The 11,226-nt window shown below is 42.2% G+C and overlaps 1 protein-coding gene across 2 annotated transcripts; it reads right to left on the bottom strand.

Annotated features, from left to right (window-relative positions):
* Positions 1–7,339: 7,339 nt before the first annotated feature.
* LOC109408431 (polyphosphoinositide phosphatase) lies at positions 7,340–10,533 on the bottom strand. 2 transcript variants are annotated; one of them, XM_062855314.1, is made up of 5 exons: positions 10,482–10,533; positions 10,266–10,446; positions 8,603–10,199; positions 7,907–8,498; positions 7,340–7,845 (listed from the first exon to the last, which is right to left on the bottom strand). In XM_062855314.1, exons 2-5 carry the CDS (start codon positions 10,335–10,337, stop codon positions 7,515–7,517), a joined length of 2,592 nt encoding a protein of 863 aa, XP_062711298.1. In that variant the 5' UTR covers positions 10,338–10,446; positions 10,482–10,533; the 3' UTR covers positions 7,340–7,514. The 2 variants fall into 2 exon arrangements, with proteins under 2 accessions (XP_062711298.1, XP_019537306.3); XM_019681761.3 differs by having other exon boundaries at positions 10,266–10,503.
* Positions 10,534–11,226: the final 693 nt, after the last annotated feature.

Raw genomic sequence — 11,226 nt, 5'->3', positions numbered from 1 at the left:
GAGGATTTTTTTTTTCATTGTAGAGAAATCCAGAAAATATGGAAAATTCTTCCAAAAATTAGGGTTGTTATTATTTAAAATCTAGCTTAATATGCGTTACTAGAAAAAAGGCATCCACTATAAACTTAGCACAACAGAGATCCAGATATGAAAATCTAGTCTGAAGACGATTGTAAAATAAATTTTATCAAGTAAATAACGCTTTATCTGCGAGTGTTCATAGTATTAGATTCCATTGATCAAGTCGAATCTCATGAGAAAGTCCATTAAAAAAAAATTAAAAATAGATTTTATAGCAGACATTTTCGATAAATTTCAGATAAAATTTATAACGCTATCTTTGGGGCCGTTATTGCAAACCCTCCAAATAGAATTTCTTGCGAAATCATTGATGAAATCTATAGAGTTGCTGACCGATTACCAGGTTTCTTTTTTGTGAAACTTAAGCATAAACATTCCTAACGCGACTTCGAGAGGAGTTTCTGGTGAACGCGCAGAATAATTGTTAAGAATTCTTTGTGAATCTTCAAGAGGCAAAAAATCCATAGTAGAATTTTTAGCGGAAATTCTTTTAACAGATGCAGAAGAAATTTCATTGGAAATCCATAATGAGTTCCTGATGGAATTTCTGTTTTACTTTGAATAGAATAGTAAAATTTCATAATAATCTCTGGCGGACGAATTTTTAGCCAATTGGGTTGTTTAGTAAATAAAATACTGCTACTTTCTATAGCCTAACAGAAAGAGCTAATTTTTCTTAGTATAACGTGATTTTATTGCGTTCCAAGACCTTTGTTTCGATGAGTAAATAAACAAAACAGTTTTAATTTCCTTGGATAGAATGACAGTTTGCCCCGAACAAAAATATCTCTCCATACAAACTTTAAATTTATTTTAAGAATAGTTCCCAGGTATTAAAAATTATGAAATTTTGGATTTAGACTGCAATTTTCATAAGGATCCTATGGATTTGTTAAAAGTTCGCCTTAAATTACACATTCAAGTCAGGAAGAAAAATTCGTCATGGATTTAATCATATTGAAACAAAATCGGATCAGATCTCCACTTAAATCCGACCTAAAGTTCTTGCTAGTTCCTTCAAAGAAATATTTCAACAATTCTGTGGTTCGATTTGAATAATTTATAAGTTTGGTAAGCACAATCAAACTCTACAATACTAAAAACTTCTCTTTATTCTGATAGAAACACTTGTAAATCTTCAAAGAACTATGTAGGAAATTTTTAAAAATAACACCAATAATTTTCGACAGAAATAAACACGAATTTTCAGCAGAAACTTTTCGACTCTCTATTCCATAGCGTTTAAGATTTCATTCAGAATTCAGGCGAATATTTTCTCATGTATTTTCGGGAAAATAACTTGTGCATTTCACAAGAGTGATCAATCCAAACCTTAAAAATCTTAACAACTTTCTGGAAAAGTTTGAAATTTTATTAAAAGGCAGATATCTGCTTCTTTCTAATTGAAACAATATTTCACACACATCTTGAGAGTAGAAGTATTTAAATCAAGATGTTTCTAGCATTACTTTTTTTCGCTTCCCATTTAAAGTACCCAAGCAACACACATGTTATATAAGAGTTACGACAGCGCATGTTTTGGTTGTATAGGAGTTAATTTGACGTAATTCTAACATTGTGTTGGAATAACGTCAAATAAACTTCTATACAACCAAAACTTGCGCTGTCGTAACTTTTATATAACATGTGTGTTGCTTGGGTAACATTTTGTGGGGGCCCCTGAAATGTGGGGGCCCGGGGCCATGGCCCCCCTGGCCCCCCTTAAATCCGGCCCTGGAGCACCCGCATACTCGCCGATCTACTGAAGGACCGCGGGTTCGGCATCGTAGCGCTGCAGGAGGTGTGTTGGACAGGATCCATGGTGCGAACGTTTAGAGGTAATCATACCATCTACCAGAGCTGCGGCAACACACGCGAGCTGAGAACAGCTTTCATCGTGATGGGTGATATGCAGAGGCGCGAGATCGGTTGGTGGCCGATCGACGAAAGAATGTGCAGGCTGAGGATCAAGGGCCGATTCTTCAACTTCAGCATAATAAACGTACACAGCCCACACTCCGGAAGCACTGATGATGACAAGGACGCATTTTACGCGCAGCTGGAACGCGAGTACGATCGCTGCCCAAGCCACGACGTCAAGATCATCATAGGAGATTTGAACGCTCAGGTCTCGGCTCAGGTAGGCCAGGACGAGGAATTCAGACCGTCGATTGGTAAGTTCAGCGCCCACCAGCAGACGAACGAAAACGGTCTACGACTTATTGATTTTGCCGCCTCCAAAAATATGGCCATACGTAGCACCTTTTTCCAACACAGCCTCCCTTATCGTTACACCTGGAGATCACCACAGCAGACAGAATCTCAAATCGATCACGTTCTGATTAACGGACGGCACTTCTCCGACATTATCGACGTCAGGACCTGTCGTGGCGCCAACATCGACTCTGACCACAATCTGGTGATGGTCAAACTGCTCCCAAAACTCTCCGTCATCAACAATGTACGGTACCGACGACCGCCACGGTACAACCTAGAGCGATTGAAACAACCGGATGTCGCCTCAGCATACGCGCAAAATCTCGAGGCCGCGTTGCCAGACGAGGGCGAGCTCAATGAGGCCCCTCTAGAGGACTGCTGGAGTACAGTGAAAGCAGCCATCAACGACGCAGCCGAGAGCACCATCGGGTACGTGGAACGAAATTGACGGAACGAATGGTTCGACGAAGAGTGCAGAACGGTTTTGGAGGAGAAGAACGCAGCGAGGGCGGTAATGCTGCAGCAAGGGACTCGAAAGAACGTGGAACGTTACAAACAGAAGCGGAAACAGCAGACCCGCCTCTTTCGGGAGAAAAAGCGCTGCCTGGAAGAAGCGGAGTGTGAAGAAATGGAACTGCTGTGCCGTTCCCAAGAAACACGGAAGTTCTATCAGAAGCTCTACGCAACCCGCAACGGCTTCGCGCCGCGAGCCGAAATATGCAGGGATAAAGACGGAGGCCTCTTGACGGACGGACGTGAGGTGATCGAAAGGTGGAAGCAGCACTTCGATCAGCACCTGAACGGCGTGGAGAACGTAGACACGGGAGCCAACGGCAGCGGAGGAAACGACGACGCCAGTGCAGCGGAGGACGGAAATGAACCAACTCCCACGCTGAGAGAAGTTAAGGATGCCATTCACCAGCTCAAAACCAACAAAGCAGCTGGTAAGGATGGTATCGCAGCTGAACTCATCAAGATGGGCCCAGAAAAGTTGGCCACCTGTTTGCATCGGCTGGTAGTCAGGATCTGGGAAACCGAACAGGTACCGGAGGAGTGGAAGGAAGGAGTAATCTGCCCCATTCACAAGAAAGGCGACCATTTGGAATGTGAGAACTTCAGGGCGATCACTATTTTAAATGCTGCCTACAAAGTGCTATCCCAGATTATCTTCCGTCGTCTATCACCTAAAACGAAAGAGTTCGTGGGAAGTTATCAGGCTGGCTTCATCGACGGCCGGTCGACAACGGACCAGATCTTTACCGTACGGCAAATCCTCCAGAAATGCCGTGAATACCAGGTCCCAACGCATCACCTGTTCATCGACTTCAAAGCGGCATACGACAGTATCGACCGCGCAGAGCTATGAAGAATCATGGACGAAAACGGCTTTCCTGGGAAGCTGACTAGACTGATTAAAGCAACGATGGACGGTGTGCAAAATTGCGTAAGGGTTTCGGGTGAACTATCTAGTTCATTCGAATCTCACCGGGGACTGCGACAAGGTGATGGACTCTTATGTCTACTCTTCAACATCGCTCTGGAAGGTGTGATGCGACGAGCCGGGCTCAACAGCCGAGGAGCGATTTTCACAAAATCCGGACAATTTGTGTGCTTTGCGGACGACATGGACATTATTGCCAGAACATTTGGAACGGTGACAGAGCTGTACATGCTGGTAGGCGGAACCGAACACGACCGGATCCGTCTGGGTAGTAATGTTACGATAGACGGGGATACTTTCGAGGTGGTGGAGGAATTCGTCTACCTCGGATCCTTACTGACGGCTGACAACAACGTGAGCCGTGAAATTCGGAGGCGCATCATCAACGGAAGTCGGGCCTACTACGGGCTCCAGAAGAAACTGCGGTCGAGAAAGATTCACCCACGCACCAAATGCACCATGTACAAAACGCTAATAAGACCGGTAATCCTCTACGGGCACGAGACATGGACCATGCTCGAGGAGGACCTGCAAGCACTCGGAGTTTTCGAGCGACGCGTGTTAAGGACGATCTTCGGTGGTGTGCAGGAGAACGGTGTGTGGCGGAGAACGATGAACCACGAGCTCGCTGCACTTTACGGCGAACCCAGCATCCAGAAGGTGGCCAAAGCCGGAAGGATACGGTGGGCAGGGCATGTTGCAAGAATGCCGGACAACAACCCTGCAAAGCTGGTGTTTGCAACTGATCCGGTCGGCACAAGAAGGCGTGGAGCGCAGCGAGCACGATGGGCGGACCAGGTGGAGCGTGACTTGGCGAGCATCGGGCGCGACCGAGGATGGAGAGCGGCAGCCACGAACCGTGTATTATGGACGAATATTGTTGATTCAGTTTTATCTTGAATTTGATGTAATACTAAATGAATGAAAAATGAATACAATTCAATAGCTTTAAAACAAAAATGAAGTTTAAAATCGGTCAAATGGTTCAAAAGTTACGATTTTTTGAAAATTTTAGTTTTGAAAAACCCTAATTTTTTGGACCACCCTATATAAAAATTGGTCACCCTAATGACGAAATAAAAAATACGGGTCTAATTATGTCCGAAGAACTACAAGCCCACCAAGTTTCACGACAATCGGAGATGCACTATATCGTTTTTCTATGGAATGGCTGCATATATGTAGCACTATGTCACAATAAGCAGATGTTGATTGATTTGTCTTTATTAAAGAGACTTTCAGCCCTTGGCTGGTTCGTCTCTCGATAAGCAGATGATTTTTGGTATTATAGTGACATTCAAACTGCTCTAACTTTTAAAATGTTCAATCAAAATGGCTGAAATTTTCACTGAAAACAGATTAACACAACGATTTTACACGGTCAAAGTTTCAAAAAAAAAAATCGGGACAGTGTTGCCAATACTACAGTCAAAATAATGCACACTGATTTTAAAATGTTAAAAAGTGCCCAAAATTTGAAAACCCTGTTTTTATGTTTGAATTGTTAAAAAAAAGTACTGAATCGATTATGATGAAATTTTCACCACTTATGACTTACTTGAAGAACTTACAGTCAAATTTTCAGATGTTTTGATGAGCTAACAACCAAGTTATAGCCTAAACAATTTTTAAAATGGAAGCCCAAAATTTCCAAAATCACATTTTATTGTATCGACAATATTTGCGCCAATACTGAACCGATTTTGATGAAATTTTTAGGGCATTAACTACACATAGCATGCTGTTCCTGGTAAAAAAATTTAGCTATTTTTGTGAACGCAATCAAAAGTTATACATTATGTTGAATGTCTCATTTTTTTTCGAGTCCAGTATTTACCCTATTACATTTTATTGTTCCCGTTTCATAAATGAATACAATAATCCATTTTACGAGCCGATTTTATTAATGAATTTTGAGGAGGTAGTGTCCAATAACCCGTGAAAATCAATATCATCATCAACATTGTGGTCACTTCGTAAAATGGCTCATACAATACATTTCGAGAGTTTGAATAGGGTGGGGCGGGGCAAGATGGGTCAGTGTCATTATCGGACACATTACTCATGTTTTGATTATGTTAATAATTTTGTCAGATGACCAGCATGAATATACAAAAGTTTGGAGCATTGATTGAAAAATTATTCACTCTCATTGAAAATAAAAAATGAAATGGTTTTAGCCATTTTCTTATGCGATACATTCCATATAATCTCCATATAAACGGCCGCAGGGCAAGGTGCGTCGCCTTCAATTTTGAACGTATTTTTGGAGCATTCAAAAGTTATTTATTTTTAATTACAAGACTATCTCATAAATTACTTCAATCAAGCGGAATGAACGCTCAAAAATATAACATAAAATTATGGTAATATTTTAGTGAAAATATCGATTTTCAAGTCGCCTTAGGACTACTCAAATCGTAAAGTTTTATATATTTGTATAGCGCATTTAGTTCACCACTGGACTATCGCACTAGTTTTCACGAGTGCGAAAACGCAAATAAAAGTGCGCGATTGCATCCAATCAACTTGGTGTCTTCAGAGCACTAATTCAGCATACATCGAAGAAATAGTGCGCCGAAGACAACCCGGGAGCTTCTTGACAGCTGCCGAACAACGTCAGCGTACCTAAAAATTTTGGTCCGGGTGGTACTGTCAGATTCAAAGCGGCAAGCGCTACTTTTGAAAAGGACGAAAACCGACAATAACAAACCGAACAAAAAATATTAAAACATTATACAGAAACCTTTATTTGTTGTTTTCGTTTTTTGGTGGAATATAAATGCAAATTAAGTGCGGCATAATGAATTTGTTCACTAGAAGTGAAAATTATATCTATAAAACAAGTAAAGGCAAAGTAATCGGCTTTCATAAAATTAATAAGAAACTCATGTTTTCTTCTAGTGCGGTTATTAAGCACCAGCAAGTAATAAATTAGGTTACTTATGCTAACATTTTACAGCTACATATCTGGTGGCCAAGTCCAAATGGAAGTTAAAAACAATCATTTGCCGTTTTTTTTTTTCGAGTTTGATCTGCGGTTTGGTCTAGAATGCGCAGTCACCAATTAATATGGAAGACCGTTTAAACATGTGCTTTTATTACATTTCTTACAACAACAAAAAGAAAAATCAAAATAATTTCAATTTAATGAACATTAGTTTTTGCGCTTCTGTTGAATACGTCCTTTTGATACGAAACGCTAGCCTCTTGTTGGCTTCCACTCACCACGAAACAAAAAGATGTTTTCACATGGACAAAAATTGTTGCGTCAGTAAAGGATGAACCCGTTGTTTACGAACAGTAGCGACATCTACGATTTGCGAGTAGGTACGCGAAACTGAGCTCATCTGTCAAGTTATGGGGGGGTTGGCCGAAGACATCAATTTGATTTGATGCAATCGCGCAGTTTTTTTTACGTTTTAGCACTTATGAAGACTCAGTGCGCAGTCCAGTGGTGAACTAAATCCGGTATATTTACAAAGTTATGGTGATCCATGCTTAGGTGACCCATCTTGCCCCGCCCCACCCTACATGCTTTCCCCATACTTGATAATTGAAATTAGGTAGGTACCTTTATATAAGCAAGTGAAAAAACAATCAATATGATCGAACAAATGCGTTTTATTATGTTGTTCTGAACAATTTATTAAGCAGTTTTTAAGCTGCTTGATTACTTTTATCCCCTTGACCCACCTGGGATAAAAAAGCGCAAAAGAATTAAACTACAATCCTACAACAGCAATGCGATTATGAATATCAATTCCATGCCAGTTCACTTGAGAGCGTTTACATATCTTTTGATGACCGGATCGACCTCCTTTTGCACCATAATAGACTGACGCATTTGGCAATATTTTTCGTAAATGGCAATGCTCTCCGCTTTCACCGTTGGTATCGGAATATCCTCCTGTTCCGTTGCTAGTCGATCGAGATCCAGATTCCGGTAGTGAATTTCATTATTCTGTATCACAATTCCATCGCCTGTTGAATGGTTGAGCAAATATTGCTGCTGCTGTTGTTGCTGGGACTGTTTCGTTTCACTTTTCAACCCGGCATAATTCTGGGGGTTGCATATCCTGTTCATTTGGACGTACTTGTGGTACCTGAAATCAGACAACAGGTTTGTGTTAAAAAAAAAACTACACAAACGCAACGCACACCTACTTTATCATGTCCGCTTTCTTGGGAGCTTTGATTTCGAACCCATACACGTCCCCGGTCATCGGGAACATGCTGCTGATGGTGACTGGATCCTCCGCCCGGCTGCTATTGGCACTGCTACTCGGGGCCGTATTGCGGATGCTTCGATCGTCATCCTCCGAGTCGGAATCCTCATCCAAACTCGATGACGAACTGTTGGTAGAACTGGTCGACGATTGGCCGCTCAGGGAAGGATTTTTAAGGGCCGCACTTTCGCGCCTTCGGATCGGTTCGAACGGACTGAAGTTGGTTCGGAATGTGGGCACAAAGTTTCGTGCCAGGAGCGACAACTGGTAGGCAATGTTCTCTTCGAACGACGTCAGCTTAAAGCCGTAGTAAAAGTTGGAATAGTAATCGATTATTTCCGCATCGGTGGAGTGAATTTTGATGAGTTCGTTCACGACACGGTTGTTATCACTTGTAGAGTACGGGAGGTGTTTCATGATAAACGACCGAACCCACTGGGTCAGTGGTTCTGGAGAAATTTTGCGAATCACGTCGACGCGAGAATTGTGGATGTAGAAATCGGTCTCCAGATCCCAGATGTGTGTTGATTCTAAAATATGGGAAACCTTCATTTGGTCTGAATTTTGTTATAGGTCCTCCCCAACGTGGATGCATTAGGAAGGTTAACCAGTTCCACTCTTGAAATATACTTACTATTGACCTCTGACTCCGATGGAATGTAGTAACCCAAAAACAAGTTGATACTATGCTGCTTCTCAGTGTCGCTGAATGTGTTGCTGCAGTATCGACTGATCGTTTGTATAATGTCGTTTCCCTGGGAAGCCCAAGCTGCCGTCTTGCGATACGTCTTAATCCTATGTACCAACTGGGATCCTCCGTACTGTAGCGCGAGGGTATCGCCATGATCTTCGTAGAGATTTTCTAGCATGGTTACGCAGTCGGATTCGAATTCTAGCTTCCGCTCTTTTAGAAATCCCAGTTCGTACAGTTGATGGGCGAGGACACACTTGCCGATCGCGAACTGAGCAGTGTTCGTCCGATCCAGGCAATCCACACAATTGACCCTTACAAGTCCTGTTTGTTGAGTGGTGACCTCTTCATCCAGGAAGAACATTCCCGTCTGCTGGATTACGCTTTCAGCGTATTTTGCAAGACTTTCCATAACGCTGCCTTTGCCCCGGCTCTTCCGGGCCATGTCAAAGTCGATGTACTTGATGCGAAACTGAGGCGGGAGAAATTGATTGAGGTAATCAACGCTACTGACCATCTCGGAACTGAGAACACTTTCGTGTCGTCGCTTCTCTCGTTTTTTAACCAAATTCAGTATGATGATTGGGGCACCGTAATGGAACATTAGCCGTTGGTAATGCTTCCCGGAAGTTTCCCCATATGGATCGGACAGATCGAGTGCTATCTGCGGTTTGGGAACCATTTTGCTGACGTCCTGAGACCAATGAGAAGGAACCGATCCTCGCAGCTGCGTGAAGCTACACATCCTTGTCCCATCCAGTACGATTTGTTCCGTCTCCACCTCATTGGCGACGTCCCCAAAGTAGTTGGCACCTCGTTTCAGAAACCTTGTCCCGGCAAATCGAGTGCTTCTCCGGGCAATCAGACACACATAGATCGGCCGACCAAAGATACTAATACTGGATTGGCTGATGAACCCGTGAATAACTTCAAGCTTCCAATCCTTATGCAAAACCGCATCCATCGGTTTCAAGAGGTACGCGTTCCAAACGAATCTATCACGGGATACTCCTCGAAATGCATACGTCGTCTTTTCCCCAGATTTATTACTCCACACCAGCGGTTCATCTCGCTCGATATCGCTTCGACTGCCCACGAAATTCGGAGCCGAAACGTTATACTGCAAACTTCTGGTCAAATCGTAACTGTAGCTAAAGTAGAAATTGCTCTTCAGATCTACATTGTTAAACATCTTCACATATCGCTGCTCCAGCGGGTGAATTTGCTTCCCAACCGGTGCCTCATTGACCCGGATCATTGCCGTATCTTTGATCGTGTAGATAATGTGCTTTCCAATAAAAGCACATCGCGTTCTCTTGGTCACCAGAATCAGGTAGAAGCCCTCCAAAAACTTGATGAATCCCAGAACTCCATAAGCACTGATCGAACGTGTGAACGACCGCGACTGAACAAACTTCCGGATGTCGCTCTTCTCCAGCTCGTTGGCATTTTCATGAACGGAAAGCTCCGGCGACTTGCGATCAATTTCCAGCAGACGGAAACGGGTTTCCTGACCATTGCTGCCCACGAGATAGAGTTTCTGAAAAAAAAAGTTGATTTAAAATAGTGTACACACTTTTTCGTACTTGTTTCAATAGTGACTCACCGACTTTGTCTCGAACAAAGCTACCTTCTGGATCGAGCTTATCAAAGGATAGAATTTCGTATTGGGGTCCATTTTTTTGCGCGAGCACTTGTATTTAATTAGTAATTTAGTTATTAAGTGTACACATTAATATATACATTTGGTGTATTATTTCCTACGAGATAAAAATGATAACAATGATATACTAGAGCCCCTATAACTAGACTGACTCTATGATATACTAGACAAGATAATAAACACTGTTGATAAACCCGCTCAGGAAAAAAAACAAACAAATCAAGCATAACTTTTCAATCCGACGTAACTCGAGAATGTAAACAAATCCGGGTTTACTGCTGCATGCATGATTCATAAAGCAAATTGAAGAATCCACATCACTGTTTGATGATTTATTGCTTAATTTGTTTAACTAAGCATATTTTTCGAAACGACGTATCTAACTATTTTGATGCTTAGAACTTTACTGATAGATACACCGTTTTGATATACAGGTCGGACTCGATTATCCGGAGTCAGACTCTGATGCTTCTCAAACATATATCTGGAGAACGTAATGCTCTATAAAGCTGAAATTTTGACATGATATCAAGCCAACTTTGATTAGTAATCAGTCAAAATTTCAGCATCTTACAGCATTCCGTTTCCGAGATATTATTTTGCGAAGCGTCACAACCCGACTCCGGATAATCGAGTCCGACCTGTATGAGAAAACCAAACGACGTATCTGGCCAAAATCCAAAGTAACAGATACACCAAACTGGCACCATACAAAAGCGACGTATCTGGCATGACGTATCTCGAGCCAACCCGGTGTAGGGAATCGCGCCACTTGGGCGGTGGCTTCTATTTTCGTCTGTTTTCCACTATAACTCAGTCAAATTTGAACCAATTGACACAATTTTTGGAATGCAGTGAGATAGGTATAGTATCTACCCGTGTACAACATTTCAAGTCAATTGGT

The sequence above is a fragment of the Aedes albopictus genome, chromosome 3 (assembly GCF_035046485.1).
Source record: "Aedes albopictus strain Foshan chromosome 3, AalbF5, whole genome shotgun sequence".
NCBI classification, from domain to species: domain Eukaryota; kingdom Metazoa; phylum Arthropoda; class Insecta; order Diptera; family Culicidae; genus Aedes; species Aedes albopictus.
The sequence above is the reverse complement of the archived record's forward strand: the minus strand, read 5'-3'. Positions and strand labels throughout refer to the sequence as shown.

Excerpts from the sequence above, each read along its gene's own strand:
- LOC109408431 (XM_062855314.1), bottom strand. The coding sequence starts at position 10,337 with ATGGACCCCAATACGAAATTCTATCCTTTGATAAGCTCGATCCAGAAG. Across the intron at positions 10,200-10,265 it reads CTTTGTTCGAGACAAAGTCG|AAACTCTATCTCGTGGGCAG; the intron begins GTGAGTCACTAT and ends TTTTTTTTTCAG. Across the intron at positions 8,499-8,602 it reads ATCGGAGTCAGAGGTCAATA|AATCAACACACATCTGGGAT; the intron begins GTAAGTATATTT and ends CCCATATTTTAG.